This window comes from Lonchura striata, chromosome 6 (genome assembly GCF_046129695.1).
Source record: "Lonchura striata isolate bLonStr1 chromosome 6, bLonStr1.mat, whole genome shotgun sequence".
NCBI lineage: Eukaryota > Metazoa > Chordata > Aves > Passeriformes > Estrildidae > Lonchura > Lonchura striata.
In genome coordinates this window covers 52503646-52524229 of record NC_134608.1, presented here as the reverse complement: position 1 = coordinate 52524229, position 20584 = coordinate 52503646, and the positions used below count along the sequence as shown (strand labels likewise).

The 20584-nt window shown below is 61.9% G+C and overlaps 6 protein-coding genes across 9 annotated transcripts; 4 read left to right on the top strand and 2 right to left on the bottom strand.

Moving 5' to 3' along the window:
• Positions 1-602: 602 nt before the first annotated feature.
• UNC93B1 (unc-93B1 regulator of TLR signaling) lies at positions 603-2173 on the top strand. The gene is made up of 4 exons (XM_021556055.3): positions 603-692; positions 777-1050; positions 1283-1401; positions 1495-2173. The coding sequence occupies exons 1-4, from the start codon at positions 606-608 to the stop codon at positions 1759-1761; spliced, it is 747 nt and encodes a 248-aa protein (XP_021411730.3). The 5' UTR covers positions 603-605; the 3' UTR covers positions 1762-2173.
• Positions 2174-2178: 5 nt separating this feature from the next.
• Positions 2179-5628, top strand: MAX (MYC associated transcriptional regulator X). The gene is given in 6 exon segments (XM_021556049.3): positions 2179-2713; positions 2716-2778; positions 2959-2985; positions 3995-4102; positions 4309-4432; positions 4820-5628. Coding segments are annotated over 6 exon segments (666 nt in total). The 5' UTR covers positions 2179-2554; the 3' UTR covers positions 5005-5628.
• Positions 5619-10246, bottom strand: FNTB (farnesyltransferase, CAAX box, subunit beta). Its single transcript, XM_021556045.3, has 12 exons — positions 10144-10246; positions 9245-9309; positions 9016-9088; positions 8685-8776; positions 8253-8399; positions 8097-8180; positions 7377-7463; positions 7172-7301; positions 6957-7089; positions 6753-6864; positions 6553-6667; positions 5619-6077 (listed from the first exon to the last, which is right to left on the bottom strand). The coding sequence occupies exons 1-12, from the start codon at positions 10222-10224 to the stop codon at positions 5967-5969; spliced, it is 1230 nt and encodes a 409-aa protein (XP_021411720.1). The 5' UTR covers positions 10225-10246; the 3' UTR covers positions 5619-5966.
• A 1466-nt stretch (positions 10247-11712) lies between these two features.
• Positions 11713-15891, top strand: RAB15 (RAB15, member RAS oncogene family). Of its 3 annotated transcripts, XM_021556051.2 has the most exons (8): positions 11713-11897; positions 13090-13150; positions 13299-13359; positions 13448-13525; positions 13601-13690; positions 14639-14704; positions 14832-15030; positions 15831-15891. In XM_021556051.2, the coding sequence occupies exons 1-7, from the start codon at positions 11774-11776 to the stop codon at positions 14985-14987; spliced, it is 636 nt and encodes a 211-aa protein (XP_021411726.1). In that variant the 5' UTR covers positions 11713-11773; the 3' UTR covers positions 14988-15030; positions 15831-15891. The 3 variants fall into 3 exon arrangements, with proteins under 3 accessions (XP_021411726.1, XP_021411725.1, XP_021411727.1); XM_021556050.2 differs by lacking the exon at positions 15831-15891 and having other exon boundaries at positions 14832-15262; XM_021556052.2 differs by lacking the exons at positions 11713-11897; positions 15831-15891 and adding an exon at positions 11910-12171 and having other exon boundaries at positions 14832-15262.
• An 11-nt stretch (positions 15892-15902) lies between these two features.
• On the top strand, positions 15903-17012 carry GPX2 (glutathione peroxidase 2). Of its 2 annotated transcripts, XM_021556046.3 has the most exons (3): positions 15903-15997; positions 16228-16398; positions 16478-17012. In XM_021556046.3, the coding sequence occupies exons 1-3, from the start codon at positions 15911-15913 to the stop codon at positions 16826-16828; spliced, it is 609 nt and encodes a 202-aa protein (XP_021411721.3). In that variant the 5' UTR covers positions 15903-15910; the 3' UTR covers positions 16829-17012. The 2 variants fall into 2 exon arrangements, with proteins under 2 accessions (XP_021411721.3, XP_021411722.1); XM_021556047.3 differs by having other exon boundaries at positions 15955-16398.
• A 564-nt stretch (positions 17013-17576) lies between these two features.
• Positions 17577-19554, bottom strand: CHURC1 (churchill domain containing 1). The gene is made up of 4 exons (XM_021556053.3): positions 19486-19554; positions 19278-19413; positions 18431-18501; positions 17577-18001 (listed from the first exon to the last, which is right to left on the bottom strand). Exons 1-4 carry the CDS (start codon positions 19522-19524, stop codon positions 17909-17911), a joined length of 339 nt encoding a protein of 112 aa, XP_021411728.1. The 5' UTR covers positions 19525-19554; the 3' UTR covers positions 17577-17908.
• Positions 19555-20584: the final 1030 nt, after the last annotated feature.

Below are 20584 nucleotides of genomic sequence, written 5' to 3'. Positions count from 1 at the left end.
GCGGGACGCCTGCAATGCCTACATCGTCGTTTTCCAGACCGTCTTCTACTCCTGCTTCCACGTGAGCCCTGGTGGGGTGGCTGGGATGGGCAGGGGACCATGCCAGCAACACTGAGCGTGCACCCCTCTACATCCTGTAGTTGAGCTTTGTCTGCGCTCAGATGCCCATGGTCTTCTTCCTCAACAACTACCTCTACCAACTCAACCACACGCTCTTTGCAGTGAAGCACTGTGGTGAGGCTGCGGGGTGGGGCGTGGGGTGGCACCGGGAGCCCCCAGTTGGGATTAACCACGACCTGTGCCCCACTGGCAGGGACCCTGAGCCACGGCACACTGCCTGGTTTCAACAAGACAGTGCTGCAGAGCCTTCCCCGCAGCGTCAACCTCATCATCGTGGAGAGCGCGTTGATGGCCGCCGCCTTCCTCGCCATGCTGGTGGTGAGCGCCGGGGTGGGAGGGGACAGGGATGGGCTGGATGATGGCAGGACCTCACTGCCACCACTCCACAGGTGCTGGTGCTGTGTGGCGCAGCGTACCGGCCCATGGAGGAGATCGACATGCGCAGCATTGGCTGGGGCAACATTTTCCAGCTGCCCTTCAAGCACATGCGGGACTATCGCCTGCGGCACCTCTTCCCGTTGTTCATCTACAGCGGCTTCGAGGTGCTCTTTGTCTGCACTGGATTTTCCCTGGTAGGATCTGTGATGGGGTGGGAGGTGACAGAGCAGGGACAGGTGATGCTGAGCCAGATGATGCTGAGCCCGTACTCGCTGCAGAACTACGGCGTGTGCGCCCTCGGGCTGGAGAGGCTGGCGTATCTCCTCATGGCCTACGGCTTCTCCGCCTCGGTGTGCTCCAGCCTGGCCCTGTGCATGCTGCGCCTGCGCCGGCACATCCCGCTGCTGGCTGGAGCCTTGATCCATGTTGTACTCCTGGTGACGCTTTTCTGCTGGGCACCGGAGCCCCGGTACCTGCCGCAGGCGCCACTGCTCTACAGCATTGCCGCACTCTGGGGCACAGGCAGTGCCCTCAACAAGACCGGAATCAGCAGTGAGTAGTGGGAAGGTCCTGAATACAGCCTCTGTTATCCCCAAAACATCTTGGTGGTTCCCAAAATAGCCTGGGTTGTCCCAAGTTTTTCCACACATCCTTTCCTCATGTCCCCCGGCACCATAAGTTTGTGGTCTGTCCTTGGATCCACGGGACAAACTCACTGTGATTGTCCCCCACGCCAAGGGGACATGACACAGGAAGGGGACACTGATACCAGTCTCTGCCACAGTCCTTCTGGGAATGTTGTACAAGAAAAAGGAGCGCCAAGATTTCATCTTCACCATCTACCACTGGTGGCAGGCCCTGGCCATCTTCACCGTCTACCTGTGGTCGGGGCTGCCCATGAAGGTAAGTCGCAGAAATGTCCCAGGCCACTCTGAGACATTCCAGGCTTTTCGGGGACTCACCCCCACAGCAATCCCAAAATCCCGTGTGCCGCAGGCCAAGCTGTCCATCATGCTGCTGACGCTGGTGGTGGCAGTGGGGACATACCTGTGGATGGAGCGGAAGGTAGCATGGAACGTGGAAGTCCGGCTGCCCCGCATCCCGCGCCCACGCCACAAAACACGTGGATACCGCTACCTGGAGGACAACTCGGATGAGACTGGCTCTGACGGTGATGGAGGCAAGGAAGATGATGACAGGCACCCAACTGAGGCCACCAGGGAGGATGAGCTGCCAAAAGAGGACGGGCAGCAGCTGGGATAGGGACAGCCTGTCCTGGGCCCCATCCTGCTCTTGGTACCTGAGGGGGTTCCACAGCTCCCCCAGGATGGGCCCAAAATTCTGCAAACCCCCCCAGGTCAGGCTTGCAGCTCCCCGAGCTAGGCCTAAAGCCCCTAGGCAGCCCAAATCCCCCCACACTGGCTGACAGACCCCCAGATTGGACCACGGACCCCCTAGGTCAGGTCTGCAGCCTCCAGATGGTTCTACAGCCCCCAGATTGTGGTACAGAGACCCCCAAATTGTGGTACAGCCCCCAGGCAGGCCCATAGCTCCCCAAATTATGATGTAGCTGCTCAGGTCAAACCTGCAGGCCCTCAAGCCAGCCCCAGAGCCCCCAGACGCAAATCCACAGCCCCTCATACAAGACTCACAATCCCCAGGAAGATCCAAAACCCCCCAGATCCCTGAGCAGATGCGCAGACCTCCAGCCCTCCCATATTAGCCCGCATCCAGACGCCCAGAGCTGCCCTGGAGCCCCCAGGCAGATCGGCCCCCTCCCGAACTGGCCCACAGCCCTTCAAACCAGACCCACACGCAGCCCAGGCAGACCCCGCAGCCCCCTCTAGGTTGTCCCGGAGCCCTGCTAGTTCAGCCTGCAGCCCCCCAGGTCGGGCCCACAGACTTCCCGACCTCTCCCATCCCCGTTTTCCTTCAATAAACCCCTCCCTCCGTGTCCTTGAACCTCACCTCCTCCATTCTCCGGCTGCGCACCCGAAGCGGCCCCTTCCCGAAGCGGAGACTACAGCTCCCGGCGTGCCCCGCGCTGCCCCGCGCTATGTACGCCGGGAGTTGTAGTCCCCGCCACGTGGAAGATGCCTCCATCTCCCCACTCAAACCACAATTCCCACAAGCGTTCGCGTCGCCCCGCGCCATCATTGCCCCCCCCCGACTTCCGCGCATGCGCGGTGCGGGCTGTTGTTGTGGCGGCGCGGCCCGGCCCGCGGCTTCACCCGGGCGGGAGCGATGAGCGACAACGATGACATCGAGGTGGAGAGCGACGTGAGTTGGGCCCCCAACCCTGGGACAACCCCTGGCATAACCCCCCGTGGCTCTTCCCCACATCAGGAGCTCTGGGAATGGGGTAATGTTTGGTTTGTGTGTGTTCTTCCTTCATATGGCGGCGCCCCCCCCCCCACCATCTTCTTCCTCTTCCTCCTCGCTCCGGCCGGGGCTCCTCAGGAGGAGCAGCCGAGGTTCCAGTCCGCGGTAGGTCGCTGGGGGCCGCCCCGCAGCGCCCCGGGATGGGGAGCACGTGGGCGGGGGTGTGAGGGGGGCGGGATTTGGGGAGGGGGTGACATGGAAGGGCGCTGGGGGAATGGGGAGCCTGGGGGAGATGGGGGTGTTGGGCGTGTCCTGTGGGGATCGGGGTGCTGGGGGGACACCAGTGGGGTTGGGGGTGCTGACGGGGACACCAGTGGGGTTGGGGGTCTTTTTTGAGGGGAACACACCTTTGGAGCTGGGATCTTCTGCAGGGGCTGTGACATGGAGAGGGATCTGTGGGAATGGGGGTCTTGGGGGAGAAATATGGGCTTGGGGGTTGTCCTGTGGGGATGCTTGGAAGGAGGGGACACCAATAGGGCTGGGGGTCTTTTGGGGAGGAGGGTTGGTCTTGGAGAGGGGACACCTCTGGGCTTGGAGGTCTTATTTGGATTGAGGGCTGTGACACAGAACGGGGATCCATAAAGTCATGTCTTCTGGGTTTGGGGGTGTCCTGTGGGACTGGGGGTCTTATGCGGGGGACACCGGTAGGGCCTGGGGTCGGGTGGAAGAGAATCCAGCCCTTTTAGGAGAGGGGAATGGGAGGCTTTCTAGGGTAAAGCGGGGGTGTTAGGGGGCGTTATGTGTGGGGCCGTCATTTGGGGGGGTGGGGCTACATTTGGGGGCACAGGGGGAACAACATAAGGGGTTGACAGAAGACACGGGGGGAGCTTGTGCCTGGTGGGTTGGGGAGCAGGGGAGGAGGTGCCCGTGTTCCAGGGGGAAAGTGCCGTACCCCTCCCGGGGCCCAGAGGAGCTGCACCGGCAGCAGGAAGCTGAGGAAACCGAAAGCACCGGGAGCCGCCTCCTTCCCACGCCCTCGCGGCCCAGCCGGAGGCATCACGGCCACGGAGCCGCCCTGGGGGCTCAGCTGAGCTCCCACAGCGATTCCCAGAGGGAATTTTAGGGGTGCAGGTGGTGGCTTTCTCCCAGTGCCACCCGTTTCCCCCACTCTCAGGCCGACAAACGGGCTCATCACAACGCGCTGGAGCGCAAGCGCAGGGACCACATCAAAGATAGCTTCCACAGCCTGCGGGATTCTGTGCCCTCACTCCAAGGAGAGAAGGTGAGTTTATGGAGCGTGCTGGGGACACGGACATCACCCACCCGTGGTCCAGGCTCCTCGATTTGGGACAGTCCCGAGGCTCTCTTGCACCACGGGAGTCCCCAGTGAAGACCAGAGCCAGGGTGGGATGAGGCAGGTGAAATTTCAGTTTTCCCCCCTGGACTAGGTCTTTATCTTGCCTCTGGCTTTTCCCACTATTGCAACAGGCATCCCGGGCCCAAATCCTGGACAAAGCCACAGAGTACATCCAGTACATGCGCCGGAAAAACCACACACACCAGCAGGACATCGACGACCTCAAGCGGCAGAATGCACTGCTGGAGCAGCAAGGTGGTAGCTGAGATCTGGCTGGAGATGGGGTCTGGCACGGTCTGAGATGCAGTCTGGGGCCTGGCAGGCTTTGGGAGCCAGGATCTGGCATCCAGTAGGGTTTGGGATCCATGATCCAGTGGGAGCTGGGGTCTGGCAGGAGATACAATCCATCAGAATCCAGGATCAGGTGGAAGCTGAGATCCACTGGGAGTTGGGATCTGGTGGGAGCTGAGGTGTGGCAGGGACCAGAGTTTGGCAGGGTCTGGAATTCAGTGGGAGCTGGGGTCTGGCAGAATCTGGGGTCTAGAAGAGTTTGGGATCCAGAATCCAGTGAGAGTTTGGGCCTGTTGGGAGCTGGGCTGCAGGCAGGGCCAGGCCCGGGGGTGACAGTGCTGTCCCTCACAGTGCGTGCGCTGGAGAAGGCCCGAGCCAGCGCCCAGCTCCAGGCCAGCTATCCCGCGGACAACAGCCTCTACACCAACCCCAAGGGCAGTGCCATCTCCGCCTTCGACGGTGGCTCCGACTCCAGCTCCGACTCGGAGCCCGACGAGCCGCAGAACAGGAAGAAGCTGCGCATGGAGGCCAGTTAGGCCCCTCCGCCGCCCCCCGGCCTGCGGCAGGACTCGCTCCCTCCGCTCCTAGAAGCTCTTGGACTGCAGCTTCCCAGCCCTCCCCGGCCCCTTCCCTGCTCCCACCGCGCCGGCCCCGGGGGGAGCCGGCCAGGCCGAGCAGAAAGACTTGGGGGGGGTCAGGGAGACTCCCCCGCCAACTCCCCTCCGCTAGTGACCCCCCTCCCCTTCCCTCCTGGTTTTATAGGAGCATTTCTATTTATACCCGGGGACCAGTGCAGTCCACAACGGGGAGGAGCCAGGAAGCCCCCCCCAAAAAAAGGAGCGAGCACTGGGGGGGGAATCTCCCTATTTATTTTCTCCGTGTGCAACTCCACCTGCCCGAGTCGGCAGAGCACAGAGCCAGGCTTGGGGGCTCCTTCCCCACTCCTCCTCCTCCCCTCCCTTGACCCTTCCCAACCTCCGTGGCATTTTCCGAACTCCAGTGGCCCGTCCCTGACCCGTAGGCGCCCCTTTTTCCCCCCATTTTGATGCCATTCCATGGATCTAAGGTATGTTGTACATACTGCCCAGAGTTGTCTTGCAAGTTAAGGCTTCCCTTTACTATAAGACTATAAATAATAAACAAAAAAAGCCAAAATTCCACTTATTTTATCCTTCCCTGTGGTTACCATGTGTTCTTGGAATGGGGGAAGTTGGTGCCACCACATCCAGACATGGCATCACCTCCTGCCCCGCATCCCCGGGGCCACCAGCACACGGCGGGTGCGACTTCTGGTTTATTGATGCCAAAAAGCTCTGCCAGAGCCCGTGTCCCACCGTGGCTCTGGCCAGGATGGCAGCAGGACACCAGGCCTGGAGCAGGCTGGATTTTGGTATTGCTAGCACCCTGAGCACCGTGCTCTGCCTGGCCAGGCGCCGCGGGGATGGGCTGTGCCGCTCGCTCCCGGGGCTCGGCACCCCGAGCCAGCAGCAGAACCCCCCTACTCGGCAGCGGATGCTGGATCCAGGCTGGGCACGGGATACTGCAGGAAGTGCATCACCGCCCTCGCCACCTTCTCCGGGGCAATGTTGTAGACGGGGTGTGTGGCCTGCTGTGGGAGAGAGATGGTGTGTGTTAGTCACACAGTCCTGGAGTGGTTTGGGCGAGAAGGCACCTAAGTCCAACCCACTGTGCACAGGGAATCTCTGCCATCCCAGGTTGCTCCAGGCCTGGTCCATCCTGGGTTTGGATGCTTCCAGAGATGAGGCAGCCACAGCTTCTCTGGACAACCTGTGCCAAGGCCTCAGCACCCTCACTGGAAAGAACTCCTTTCCCATATCCCATCTAAAATTTCCCTTTTCCAGTTTGGAGCCATTCCCCCTTGTCCTGTCACTCCAAGCCCTTGTCCAAAGCCCAACTCCAGCTCCCTTGAAGCTCTTTAGGCCCTTGAAGCAGCTCTAGGCTCTCCCTGAAGCCTTCTCCAGGCCGAACCCCAACTCTTTTCACTGCCATTGGATCTGCCTTTCTCAGTGCTATGGAGCGCTGGAAGCTCATCCCTGCCCACCCCAGCGATGCCTAGCACTTACCAGGCAATTCTCAGGGATACCCAGGACCACCTCATTGTGGAGGTCTCCACTTCCAAAGTGCTGTGCAATGGCCAACCCACTCAGGCAGTAGCAGGTGTGATAAAAATCCCGGGATCTGCATGCAAGGAGATACTGGGATGCTGAGGGGGCATCTGGGCATCCCTGATGCCAGGCAGCCCCGTGTTTCCCCTTGCACTCACTTTCCTGGCTTATCCAGCAGCCCACCAGCTGGGCACTGGCAGCACAGGAGAATGTATTCCTGCAGTGCCAGCTGGTCAAACATCCAGTGTGCCATGCTCAGCGCTGGATCGCCTGGAAGGGAAACCCAGAGGAGAAACACCAAAGAAGTTGTCAAATCCCTCCAGATGCCATTCTGGGGACAGAGGAAGCCTGTGGCAACTCACCCCTGGCATGGAGTGCCCGATGGAGCAGGGGCAGGAGCCCGGCTTGCCAAAAGGAGTAGCACCCATCCACCAGCTTGTTGCAGCGGCCCTGGAATCCGCCCTCGAAGCGCATCTGCCGCCCGGTCACCCAGTGCTGCGGGGTGATGGGAACCAGTGTGGGACCAGAGATCCCCGGCAGGATGAGAGCCTCAGTATCCCAGAGAGGGGTCACCCACCAGCAGGCTCCGGAGGTTCAGCAGATGTTCCTGCTTGAGGATGACCAGCGCGGCCACGCCGCAGAAAGTGTAGCCGCCATGCGCCTCCATGCCCGGCACGCCGCCGATCCCACCCTCCCAGTTCTGGCACCTGTGAGAGCGGGGTCAGGGCAGCAGGGACACCGGGAATGTCACTCCCTGTCCCACATCTGTCCCCAGATCTCACCTGGCAATCCACTCGGCCGTGCCAGCGAAGAGTGTGGGCGTCAGGATGTTGGTCAGCGAGGCCACTGAGGCGGCGCAGTAGGCGCTCCTGCGGGAATAGGGTGCCCACAGATTCAGGAGATAGGTGCTCAGGGATGTGGCACTGGCACCCCAAAGTGGTACCAGCTCCCTAAAATTACACTGGCTCCCCAAAATGCACAAGGTCCCTGTTCCAGCACTGGCTCCCTGCAACAGCACCCTGCCATGGCAATAGCTTGTGTCATTGGTCCCCTGCCATGGCACCAGCACCACAAGACAGCATTGGTTCCCCAAAACTACACCTCCCCATGGCATCGGCTCCCCATCATGGTACCAGCACCCCCAAACAGCACTAGTAGTTCAGTGTGGCACTAGACACTCCCCAAAACACCACTAGCTCCCCAAAACACAACTGAGTCCCCAAAACTGCACCTTGCCATGGCACTGGCTCCTCAGAATGGCACCAGCTCCCAGCATTTTCTTCCCACAACAGACTGTCCAAAACTGTACCCCAAATTAGCAGTGGCTTCCCACCATAGTACCAGCTCCCCAAAATGATACTGGCTCCCAAAAACATCACCAGCTACCCAGCACCAAATCCCCAGAATGGCACCAGCTCCCCACCATGGCATCTGCTTCCAGCACTGGCTCCCCGAAATGCCCAGACCCTCCAAAACAGCCTGCCCATGCAGCCCTCACCCACCTGACATCCACCTCTCCACCCACGTGCATGAGGAAGGAGCCATCCGGCTGCTTCAGCGAGTGCAGGTATTCCAAGAGCTTCTTCCTGCAGGAGGCATGGCTGTGAGAGGGGGGGACATGCACCCCACTTCCCACCCAGCTCCTCCGGCCCCCGGACCTGTCGATGACGCCGAAGGCCTCCTCGGTGCCGATGATGCAGAGCGCGTTGACGGCGGCGTAGGTGGGGGCGAGGTGGGGGTGTTGGCCGGGACCCCCCCCAAATCCACCCTGGGGGCTCTGGCACCGCCTCAGGAATTGGCAGACACTGCGGGAAGGTGGGGAAGGGGCTCAGCGTCACCTGTGTCACCCCACTGGGGTGATGCATCCCCTCCCAGCCTTGTAAATCTCCCCGAGGTCGAAGCCGGGGGTGTCACCCTCCCATCTCCGTCGTCACGAGGAAGCCGCCGGAAGAATGGGCGGCATTGACGGTGGCAGGGAGACAAAGCACTCCTTTGCTCTGGGGACAGCGGGAGGTGGCACCTCCGGAGTCACGCGGGTGGCCAGCAGCGACAGTGGCCATGGTGGGGTCCCCCCAGCTCTCCCCACTTACTCAGAGGCCATCGAATCGGGAATGGGCTCATCCAGCAGCTCCAGGCTGTGCAGGATCCAGTAGCAGAGCCAGGGGCGGCTGGCATCCAGACACTGCAGGGACAGCAGGGACAGTCAGAGAATGGCACTGGGCACGGCAGGAGCAGGCAGGAGTGAGGAGACAGTCAGGAGAACCCCCAGAGCATCGCTAGGATGCGCGTGGGCACACCAGGAATGCTGTGTCCACTCTGGGGCTGGCAAACCCCCAGCAACAAACAGCCCTAGTGACAGCCCCAGGGCGAGGGGTTCCCCCAGCCAGTGGCTCCAGGTGGCACACCCGGCACTCCCAGTACCTCGTAGGCTTCAGTGAGCTGCCGAAGACCTCTCTTCAGGTAATGGAAGTGCTTCTCCCGCTGCAGGACGTACCTGGAATACAGAGAGGATAGGATGAGCAGGCAGGGTGGCCTGAAAAAGCGGGGGGACAGTGGCAGGAGGGGCAGAATCCTACTGCAGCACCCACTGGGATCAATGAGTCTTTTGGGATGGGAGTTCTTTATAGTTATTGAGAGTTTTGATACTGACTGTGAGGAGTGATGATTTGTCTTGTAGGCATCATAGACCTCCTGCACGATGTCCTCCACCTTGGACTTGTAAGGAAAAATGGGAATAAAGACTGTGGTGAGCTCTGGGAAGAGGCTACACACATCCCAAACATGATCCCCACTGAGCCCTGCAACTTCTACCTCATCCCAGGGGTTTATCTGATTCACAGCCTCGTCTCATCCAGTAAAACCAAAGTAGGAATTCCCAGGAGCTCTGTGCCCCAAATTATGCCAGAATCCAGCACCATCCCGTGCTGCTTTACAAATCCAGCTTGAATTTGGTTCATCACAAGACTGTCATAGCAAACACTCTCCTCCCGCTCACGCTGGGATAACTGGGGACTTGGGCACTCTAAGCCACGGTAATCCTCAAGGAAATACCCCAGGATCAGTCCCGGGGGTGAGGAGGGGCCGCACGGGGACCTGCATTCATGGCACTGTGTCCTGCCAGGCACAATTGAGCAAGAACCCCATAGATTGGGAAACCCGGAGTCACTTTTTACCCCATCCCAGCACCCAAGGGAGCTGCTAGGGGCTGGCTCAGGATAGAGGGACGGAGGGGAGAGTCTGGCTGCCCAGGACCCCTCACCCTCCCCCAGCTGGTTCTGGGGGACGTGGAAGCTGCCGTGGCTGGCGGGCGGCAGCACCGCCGGGCCCCCCAAAACACTGGTCACTGTAGGGCTGTTTTCACAGGGGGTGCGGGGACAGTAGCTGCGTGGGGATACTGGGATAGGGATCATCCGATGCCACGGAACCCCTGAGCCCCGTCCCAGAGCAGCCCAAAGCCCGGCCCCACGGCAACCCCACACCCCACCTCCACGGCACCCCAAAGGCCAGCCCCACGGTAGCCTGGCAGCGCGCAGCGCAGCCCCCCGGTACCTGCTCGGCGGAGGTGCAGGTGCGCAGCCCATCGTCCCGCAGCCGCCGCCGCCCGGCGGAGCCGGGGGCCGCTCCCGCCATGCTGCGGCCGCGGGGGCAGCGGGCGACGGCGGCCGGGAGGGGACGCGCGGCCGCGCTCATGGCCACGCCCACCGCGCGCGGCCACGCCCTCCAATTGGCCACGCCTCCTCTACTGTGGCCACGCCCCTCCTGTGGCCACGCCCCTTCTCTCTTGGGCACGCCCGGCCCCGGCGCGCGTGCGCGGAGGAGCTTCACTATTCCCCCCCCCCCTCCGGAGCCCTTGCGTCATCGTGATGTGACGTCATTTATTGCATCATCATAGCATCCACGGGTTGGGTTGATAAGAACCTGAAAACCCATCCAGCTCCACTCCGTGCCGTGGGCAGGAGACCTTCCACTAGATCAGGTTGCTCCAGCCTGGCCTTGGACGCTTCCAGGCATCTACAGCTGCTCTGGGAAATCCACTCCAGTGCCTCACCATCCTCATTGTAAAGAAGTTCTTCCTCATATCCAATCCACACTTCCCCTTTTCCACTTCGGAGACATTCCCCTTGTCCTGTCAATCCATGGCCTCATCCCAAGTCCCTCTTCATCTCTCTTGGAGCCCCTTCTCTTCTCCAGGCTGAGCAATCCCAGCTCTCCCAGCCCATTCTCAGCCCTTGGAGGATTTCTGTGGCTTCCTCTGGACTTGCTCCAGCAGCTCCCTGTCCTTCCCATGACAAGGACCCTAGGGCTGGACACAGTGCTCCATGTGGGGTTTCACCTGAGTGGGGCAGAGGAGGACAATCCCCCCTCACCTGTTGCCCATGCTGCCAAGTGACACAGCCCAGGACATGGGTGGCTTTCCAGGGCTGCCAGCACACGTCACCAGGTCATATTCAGCTTCTCATCCCCCTGAAATTCCTCTCATCTGGGCTGTTCTCCATCCCACCTCCCATCCTGCACTTATCTTGGGAATTGTCCTAATCCATGTGCCAACCCTGTCCTTGGCCTTGTTTACCCCCACAAAGTTCCTATGGGAATCTTGTTCCTAGACAACCCACCCTTGTCCAGGTCCTGCTGGGTGCCATCCCATCCTTCCTAAGTGTCACCAGTCCTCTGGTCCAGCTCTATGTCACCCCAGTGTCCCCTGCTGCACCCCTTTGTCCCATTCCCAATGCCCCCAGAGCAATCCCGGGTACATCCCTGGTACTCCCAGAGCCCCCGAAGTCCCCGCTGGTCCCCCTGGTATATCCCCTGTCTCCCACCTCCGGTTTTCCAGAGCATCCTCAACATATCCTACGGCGCATTCCTGGCTCCGTCCCCCGTTCTCCCCAGCTCTCCTCTCAGTCCATCCCCCGTGTCGCCGCCCAGTTCCCCACAACATCTCCCGGTGTATCCCGGGTGTATCCCCGGTGTCCCCTCCCCGCTCCCTACAGCATCCCCCGGTCCATCCCCGGTGTCGCCCCCCTCGTTTCCCCTCCCGGTGCCCCCTCCCGCCGCCGCCGCCCCCGCCCCGCCCCGCCCCGGTGCATCCCCCGGTGCCAGCCCGGCCCGGCGCGGCGGCGGCGCAGCTCGCGGCCCCGGAGCGGCCCCGGTGTGGCGGCGGCGGCGGCGGCCCGGGCCCGCCATGGCCAAGCAGTACGACGTGCTGTTCCGGTTGCTGCTGCTCGGGGACTCGGGCGTGGGCAAGACCTGCCTGCTCTGCCGGTTCACCGACAACCAGTTCCACCCCGCCCACATCTCCACCATCGGTACCGGCACCGGCAGCGCACGGCGGCCGCGGCGGCGGGAGCGGGGAAACGGGGAACCGGGAGCATCGGGGAGGCGGGAGCAGTGGGGAGGCGCAGCACCGGGGAAACGGGAGCATCGGGAAACCGGGCAGCCGGGAAGACTGGGAGCCGCAGCACCGTGGAAACGGGAAGCCAGAGAACCGGGAGCACCGGGGAAACGGGGAGCCGCGGCACCGGGGAAACGTGAAACCAGGAGCATCAAGGAATCGGGAGCAATGGGGAGGCGCGGCACCGGGTAACCGGGAGCACTGGGAGCCGCATTACCGGGGAAAAGGGAAGCCGGGGAACTGGGGAGTTGTGGGCACCAGGAAACCGTGTGGACTGGGAAGCCGCAGTACCGGGGAAACGGGCAACGGGGGAGCGGGAAAACCATGGGAACTGGAGAAGCTGGAGATGCAGCAACCGAGAAACGGGAACCCAGGGGAGGGGAAATCCGTGGGCATCAGAGAACCGGGACTGCCGAGGAACTGGGAAGCCACAGGATTGGAAAAACGGGAAAGCAGGGCACTCGGGAGTCGTGGGAACTGGGGAACCGGTGGTGGGCACGGGAAAAGCGGGGGCAGCGGGAAAGGGTTAACCGTGGGCACTGGGAGAGCTGCAACACTAGGAACATGGGGAAACAGGTAACCAGAGAGCAGGAAAACCGGGCACCGGGGAGAGGGAAAACTGTGGGCACCGGGGAACCGGGAGCGTCGGGAGTCACAGCACTGGGGAACCGGGAAGCCGTGGGCATCAGGAAACGGTGGAACTGTGGGCATCCACAAGCCGGGACCAGCGGGAAGCTGCAGCATAGGAAAACTGGGAAACCGGGAACCGGGAGCATCAGGGAGCCAGGAAATCATGGGCATGGGAGAATCAGGAGGACCAGGCACCTCTGGGGAGCAGCATGCAGCTGGAAACTGAGAGCACTGGGCAGCCCCAGTACCGAGAAGCTGTAGCACTGGGGAACTGGGAGAGCTGGACAGCTGCAGCACCAGGGAACTGGGAGCACCAGGATCACCACCTGGCACCAGGGCCTCCTGCAAGGCCAGGCACTGGGTGTGGGGACCAGGACCAGGCCATGGTGGGGTGTGGGTGTGGGTCAGAAGGAGTGAAGGGACCAGACGGCCCCCAGTGACAGGACACCCCACAACCTCTCCCATTCCAATCCCAGGTGTCGACTTCAAGATGAAGACCATCGAGGTGGATGGGATCAAGGTGCGGATACAGATCTGGTGAGTGGCAGCACTGGATCCCGGGGGGAAGAGGGAAGAAATTTTGGGGGGGTCTGAGTCCTGCTCCCCCCACCCAAGGTAAGGGCTGAGCCCTGCCAAACTCATGCCATGGGTGGTGCCGTGGCACTGACCCGCTGTCGCCGGACAGGGACACAGCCGGCCAGGAGCGGTACCAGACCATCACCAAGCAGTACTACCGGCGGGCACAGGTACGGGGGCTCCCTGTCCTGGTACACAGGAGAGGGGAAACTGAGGCACAGTTTTGGGGTGTCAACAGCCACCCCCCACCCCCTACAGGGCATTTTCCTGGTGTACGACATCAGCAGCGAGCGCTCCTACCAGCACATCGTGAAGTGGGCCAGCGACGTGGATGAGGTGGGGGCTCCCAAGGGTGGTCTGGAGGTTCCCCAACCGTGTTGGGAGGGGTCCTTACACTGTTCCCCCTCCCAGTACGCACCCGATGGCGTCCAGAAAATCCTCATCGGGAACAAGGCGGACGAGGAGCACAAGAGGCAAGTGCCCAAAGAGCAAGGGCTGCAGGTGAGCGGGGGCTGCTGTGTGCCCCCCCCCAGGGGGCAGGACCTCTCCTGCACCCCCAGCATGGCCAGCCTCTCCCTGAGCCCCCCCTGCACTCGGGACCCTTACAGCCCTCCTGCAGCCCTACCTCTATCTGGGACCCCCAAGCCTCCCCAGCCCCTCCCAGCATGACCAAGGACCCCCACCTTCTGCAGTCTGAACCCAGGCATTCCAAAAACACCTCCCCCAGTGTCCAGGAACCCTCTTCCCCTCCATCCCTGCAGTGGTTTTGCAGCCTCAAGGCTCCCTCCTCCCCACTTGCAAAATGTTCAGAGACCCCTAACCTCTCCCTGTACCTCCAGCATTGTCTCCTGCACCCCTGAAGCACACAGTGACCTCCTTGGTGTCCCCCTTGCGACCTCTTGACCCCCAAAGCACCCAGTGCATCTCCCTGCAATCCCAGCATGGCCAGACCCTCCACAAGCACCCCCTGCATTCCACATGGACCCCAACAGCCTTCCTGCAGTCCTACCCGTATCCAGGGACCCCCAAACATCCCTATCTGTATCCAGTGACCCCCCCCATGCTCCTGCAGTCTGAACCCAGGGACCACTGACCTCCCCCTGCAGCTCTAGAGCACCCAGGATACCCATATACTGCCCAGTGCTACCCCAGGGCGTCCAACAACCCCCAACCCCTCCCTGCACCTCCACCGTGCTCCTCTGCACCTCTAAAGCACCCAGTGCCCCCCAGTATCCCTCCCAGTGACCTCTGGACCCCATAGCATCCAGCACCCCTCCCAGGGCCCCTGCACCCAACCCCAGGTGTGCCCCTATGCCAGCCCCCCCCCCACAGCTCTCCTGTCTGTCCATACCTGGCTATTCATGTTCCGGGGGGGGGGCAGGGGTATTGAATCCCCCCTCCCCCCAAATCACGCTACTCCCCCTCCCTGCCAAACCCCTGGTGCCGCAGCTGGCCAGGGAATACGGGATGGATTTCTACGAGACCAGTGCCTGCAGCAACCTCAACATCAAGGAGGTATGAGGGGACTAGGTGTGGGGGGGGGTGCTGGGGTTCTGAGGGGGTTGGGGCTGGCCTGGGGGACCTGGAGAGGCCAGGGGGTACTGGAGGGGTCCCCCAGGTTCACCCCACCCCTCTCCCACAGTCCTTCACACGCCTGACGGAGCTGGTGCTGCAGGCACACCGCAAGGAGCTGGACGAGCTGCGGGGGCTGCCCCACGCCCCCACCCTGGCCCGGCTGGAGGAGGACGAGCAGCAGCCCCTGGGGAGTGAGGACACCCCCAAAACCTGCTGGTGTTGAAGGCTGGGACGCTGTGACCCCTCCTCCCCAGGCTGTGTCGGGGGTATGGTAGGGGCAGGATTGAGGCAGCCCCCATAGATTGGGGGGCAACATGGGACACCCCCAGGGACAGGGAAGGTGGCAAGTGGGGCCCCCATTTTGGCACCTGTGCCCTCCTTGGCTTGGGGGTAGGGTGTGGGGTGTACAGGTGCTGTGTGCCCACCCTGTGCCACCCCGTGCCTGTGGGACCCTTGGTTTTACACAGTGGTTTGCAGAATAAAGGAGATGCTGGAGGGGCTGGTGGTCCGTGTGCTCCAGGGGGGCTGTGGGCATGATGCCATGGCAGCAGGCACAGCCTGGGCATGGACACCTGAGCGGTGATCAATAATTGAGGGTGGTCTGGGGCTGCCGGCATGGTGTCCCCTTTCCAGGCTGGGCACAGGGACATGGGGCGTGGTGCCCATGGAGTGACCTGGCCACTACCACGGCCTGCCAGGCTACCAGCTCAGCCACAGCTGTGGGAACAGGGTCGGAAAACTTGGTGGCAGCACTGGGATGAGCCAGCAGCAGGATTGTGGCTGCCTGGGATGGGCAGTTATTGGGATGATAGTGGGGAGTAAGATAGTGGAACCTACTGGCATCTAGGTGGACACCAGGATGCTGCCCAGCACTGGGATGGGCACCACATGACAACGGCGGGCACTACAGCAGATAGGCCCAAGGGTGGAGCTGGTACTGGGACCAGTGGCCCCAAGATGGGGGAGACTGGGATGGGCACCACAGGAGGCCCCGGAGGTGATGCCATGGCAGCACCAAACAAAGAAGAGTACTGGGACACTTGTCCCTTCCTCCTCTGCCCCACAGAAGCCCAGCTCCCAGATTCCCGTTATTCCCTGACTCCTGTTATTCCCCAACTCTCACCGTCATTCCCAACCCTCGGGAACATGCCGTGCCAGACTGGGAGCATCCCACATCCCGCAGACACTAGGACGAGCAGCTGCAGCGTGCCGTGCCATGAATTATTGAGGCAGGTAGAGCATCACCTTGGCCCCGTGCCACCTTCCTCCTTCCACGGGTGGGACGGGAGGCTCAGGTTTCTCCTGAGCCGCGGCGGGGCCTGGAGACCTTTGGACCGTGACGTGAGCACCGGGAAGCCCTTAAGAGGCAGTGCAGGGCACGGGGCACAAGCCACCGCACACCTGCAGCCATGACCGTCCCCATCGCCAAGTCCTTCTATGACCTGAGCGCCACCTCCTTGCAGGGGGAAAAGGTGGATTTTGGTGTTTTCCGGGGCCGCGTGGTCCTGATCGAGAACGTGGCTTCGCTCTGAGGCACCACAGTGCGGGATTACACCCAGCTCAACCAACTCCAAGCCCGCTACCCCCGGCGGCTGGTCGTGCTGGGCTTCCCCTGCAACCAGTTTGGATACCAGGTAAGTCCTTATGGGCTACGAGGCAGGGGGTGAGGAGCTGGGAAACAGAGGGCTCTGGATTTCTCCTTCTCCACCACAGGAGAACGGTACCAACGAGGAGATCCTCAACACCCTGAAGCACGTGCGGCCCGGGGGTGGCTTCGAGCCCAACTTCACCCTGTTCCAGAAGTGCCAGGTGAACGGGAGTGACACCCATCCCGTGTTCGCCTACCTCAAGGCTCACCTGCCCGCACCGGCTGACGAGCCTGCACACCTGATGGCCGAGCCCCGCTTTGTCGTCTGGAGCCCTGTGCGGCGTTCCGACATCTCCTGGAATTTTGAGAAGTTCCTGGTGGGGCCTGAGGGGGAACCATTCCGGCGCTACAGCCCCCGTGTGCCCACAGCCCAGCTGGAGCCCGACATCCAGCGTCTCCTCAAGCTGGCCAAGTAATCCTAGCTCCAGCATGATCCTGGCTCTGGTGTGATCCTGGCTCCAGCGTCACCCCGGGATGGCCCCAGCTCTCCGCAGAGTGACAGCCCCCTCTGAAACCTCCGTGGGGAGGGGGCTTGATGGGGGCAGAGGGTTGGAGCCACAGGGGCGGCGTGGGCTGGTGGCAATAAATGAGCCGCAGGGAGCGTGCCTGGATCCATGTGGTTTTTAGGAGTGTAAATGGATCCATGAGGTTTTGGAAACATGCCCATACCCATGTGGTTTTTGGGGGCTCTTTGGGGGAACAGGAAGGAGGACACAGCCCTCAAGTGCCAGATCCAGGAAACAGAGGCTCAGGGATAGGTGGGTGCCAGGCTGGCTGCACCCAGTTCCTCATGGGTGTTGCTGGGGCCGGGTGCCAAAAGCAACACTTCACCCACCCCAGGGCAGTGATTTCTCACACCCAGCTCCTTCCTTCCTCAGGAATATGGAATTCCCAGCAGGGCAGGGCCAGGTTCCAAACCCTAGGGCAGGGGAAAGTGACCCCAAACCAACTCCACGGGAAGGGAAAATCATCCAAGTCCTTTCTCTCCAGGGTTTAGGAGAGCACTGGGAGAGTGTAGTGGACTCTCCAGTGCTGGGAAGGGCCAAGGAAGAATCCCACAGGCTCCTGGGATGGAGAAAGCCTCTTCCATCAGCCCTCAACACCCTTCACCACCTCCAGGGGGCGAAGCCCACTCCCAAAATACTCCTGCTTGTGCCACCGAGCTGTCACACGTCACATTTATTACTCCATATATGAGGGCTCCTGAGGCAGGATGGGATGGGAATCCTTTTGGATCCTGTTTTGGGGACCCCTTTATGTCTTCAGCACATGGGGGACTTGGGCCGTGGCACTGCATCCCATCCTTGCAGTCAGGGTCAGAGCCAAAAGGCTCCAGAAACATGGGAGCATCCGGTGTTGGGTGTTCACTGCATCCAGGCTGGAAGTTTGGAGGAGCAAATCCTGTCAGGGACTGTGTGGTCCCCAGAAATTACAGTGGCAGGGATCCAGGGATCTCCCAGAGCTCCTGGAAGCTCATCCTGGGATACACATGGGGATCAGAACAGCGGGGTCATCTGGCGAGGGTCGTCAGGCAGGATGCTAATGGAATCCTCAGCACGGCCGCAGAGCAGGCACAGCATGGTATATTCCTGGGGGAAGGAAAAGGGGGGGGCTGGAAAAAGAGGGGCTGTCACAGCCCTCCCCCGCTATACGGAAACTTGAGCCAGAGCTGGTACCCGATCCCTGATTGCAATCAGAGCCAGGGGATCTCATTTCCAGCCCTACCGGCTCCCCTGAGCCCTTTTTCCAGCCCTTTGCTGCATAGGAGATGTGCCAGGAATGAGCAATGGGGGTCACAGCCCCCTCCCATCACCCACATTCCTATGCCAGGTGAGCTGGGCTTCCCCCACAAGGCACAGACTAATGCTGGGGGGACTCCAGGTAGCCCTGAACATGGGGATGGGGCTCTGAATCCTTTGAGGCTCTGTCCCAGGGAAGGTAGGAATCAGCCTGTGGAAGGGTGCATCTGGAATTCCAGAGACAGAGTCAGGAGGGCTTTTAGGGGACAAGAAACAAACCTGGTAGTCATCCACCACGCTGAAGGTGTACTCGTGGTGTGCAATCAGGTGGTGGCAGTTCTTGCACAGGTCTGTGGGGCAAGGGACAGTGGGGTGAGGACATGGCCATCGTCCCTCCCCAATCTCTTGGGGCAAGTCCCAGTCCTCCATGCCTGCCCTCACACCCAGGGCATAGACGTCCCAGTCCCCAAAGCATCAAGCCCCCAAAATTCCCATCAGAGCAACTCACCCCCGCTTCATGCCCATCTGCAGCTCGCTGATACTCCCTTTAAAACCTAAGACCCTCCCCCACAGGGCATCCACCCTTCTCACCCTCAGGAACCTCCGAGATATTGGGGCCTCAAATTTTCCCTACTCAAACTAATCCTCCTTTAGGTCTCTCCCTCCTTTGACCTCTGAGCCCCCCACCCCAACACGCCCCCACCCTCGAGGGCCCCCACACCCCAGAAGTTCTTCCCAGCCACCCAGAATCCAAATGTTACCACCAGGCCTCAACCTTCAAGGCCTCCACCTGTGTCCCCCAGTGTTCAAGACCCCCAGATCCCAAAGGCTTGCTCCAGCCCTCTCTAACTCTCAAGATCGTCCAAGCTCCAGACTCCAAAGGCCCTCCACAGCCTTCAGCATTCTTCAAGACCCAAGGTTCCCCCCGAACTCCGACTCTTCCCAGCCCTCAAGACCCCAAACATTCAGCGATCCCTGAACCCCAGGGATGGCTCAGGGATCCCTCAAATGTCACCCTCAAAAACCCCAAACCCCAAAGCTCCCCTCAGGCCCCCCGACCCTCAAGAACCCCAGAGCCCAAAGGCTCCCCCATCCACGTAAGCCCCCCCGGTGCCCCCCACCGCACGGTCATAAGTGACGATCTCCTCCCCGCCCTGCAGGTCCTCGGCTCGGTTGTTGACCAGCACGAAATCCCGGCGGCCGCACTGCGCGCACCCCACGAAGTTCAGGAGGAAAGATCCGCCCTCCAGGCAGGTGGTGCCCTAGGGCGGGAGCAGAGGCTCGGACCGGTGCCGGTGCCGGTGCCCGCCGGTGTCCCCCGCTCCCGCCCTCACCCGCTCCGGGTACTCGGTGCCCACACAGCCGCCGCACATCTCGCGCCGCGCTCCCCCGCAAATGTCGCGAGAACTGCGCTGAGGGGCGGGGCTCAGCGGCGGGGCGGGGCCGAGGCGCTGGGTGTGGGCGTGGCCTGGAGGACAATGGGCGTGGTTTAAGGAAGTGGGCGTGGCCTGTGGGGCCGTGGGGCTGCTTGGGGCAACCGGGAATATTTGGGGGGAGTCTGGGCTAGTCGGGCACCCAGGGCTGGTGGGGGACGCCTGGAGCTACCTGGGGGCACCCAAGGCTAGTGGGGGACACCTAGAGTGACCTGCGCAGCATCTGGGGCTAGTGAAGGGCACCTGGGGCTAGCTGGGATTACCTGTGAGATACCCAGGGCTAGCGGAAGACCTCAGAAAGTAGCTGGCGGGCATCCAGAGCTAGTGGGAGACACCCAGAACTAGCTGGGGGACATTCAGGGCCAGCTGTGGGGTGTTGGAAATTGGCTGGGGGACACTCTCGATTAGTGGGAAACACACAGGGCCAGGTGTGGGGTGCCTGTGACTAGCTGGGGGGCATCCGGGGATAGTGGGGGCACCCGGGGCTGATTGTAGGGTGGCTTGGGCTAGCTGGGGGTCACCCGGGGCTAGCTGGGGACTGCCTGGATTAGATGGAGGACACCACGGACTAGTTGGAGGATATCCAGGACTAGTGGGGTCACCCGGGACAAATTAGGGGGTGCCTGGGACGAGCTGGAGTACACAGAGGTCTAACTAGGGCGTGCCTGGGACGAGTTGGGGAACTCACAGGGCTAGTGGAGGACACCTAGGGCTAGCTGAGGGATGCCTGGGACTAGCTGGGGGGCATCCAGGGCTAGCGGGGGATACGTGGGCCGGCCGGAGGGGATGGCCGTGGACCCCCGCCGGTGTCGGCGGGGCGCTGCGCCTCTCCGCAGCCTGCAGGGGACGGTGCCGCCGCCAATGATGCTGCCGCCAATGGTGCTGCCGATGCCGGTGCTGCCGGTGTCGGTGCTGCTGCCGGTGCCGGTGGCGCTGGCGGCCGGGGGGCGCCGCTGTGCTGCATTGCGGGGCGGGCGGCCCGTCCCCGTCCCCGTCCCTG

Bases quoted from the DNA above. Each gene is read 5' to 3' on its own strand.
- UNC93B1 (XM_021556055.3), top strand. From the start codon at position 606: ATGCGGGACTATCGCCTGCGGCACCTCTTCCCGTTGTTCATCTACAGC. The intron at 1,051-1,282 runs GTGAGTAGTGGG...TCTCTGCCACAG, and splicing joins CAACAAGACCGGAATCAGCA to TCCTTCTGGGAATGTTGTAC. The intron at 1,402-1,494 runs GTAAGTCGCAGA...CGTGTGCCGCAG, and splicing joins GGTCGGGGCTGCCCATGAAG to GCCAAGCTGTCCATCATGCT.
- FNTB (XM_021556045.3), bottom strand. From the start codon at position 10,224: ATGGCGGGAGCGGCCCCCGGCTCCGCCGGGCGGCGGCGGCTGCGGGAC. The intron at 8,777-9,015 runs GTACTGGGAGTG...CTGTCCCTGCAG, and splicing joins AGCTCACTGAAGCCTACGAG to TGTCTGGATGCCAGCCGCCC. The intron at 8,181-8,252 runs GTCCGGGGGCCG...TGCCTCCTGCAG, and splicing joins GCCTTCGGCGTCATCGACAG to GAAGAAGCTCTTGGAATACC.
- RAB15 (XM_021556051.2), top strand. From the start codon at position 11,774: ATGGCCAAGCAGTACGACGTGCTGTTCCGGTTGCTGCTGCTCGGGGAC. The intron at 11,898-13,089 runs GTACCGGCACCG...TTCCAATCCCAG, and splicing joins CGCCCACATCTCCACCATCG to GTGTCGACTTCAAGATGAAG. The intron at 13,360-13,447 runs GTACGGGGGCTC...CACCCCCTACAG, and splicing joins AGTACTACCGGCGGGCACAG to GGCATTTTCCTGGTGTACGA.
- CHURC1 (XM_021556053.3), bottom strand. From the start codon at position 19,524: ATGTGCGGCGGCTGTGTGGGCACCGAGTACCCGGAGCGG. The intron at 18,502-19,277 runs GTGCGGTGGGGG...CTTGCCCCACAG, and splicing joins GGAGATCGTCACTTATGACC to ACCTGTGCAAGAACTGCCAC. The intron at 18,002-18,430 runs GTTTGTTTCTTG...TCCTTCCCCCAG, and splicing joins GCGTGGTGGATGACTACCAG to GAATATACCATGCTGTGCCT.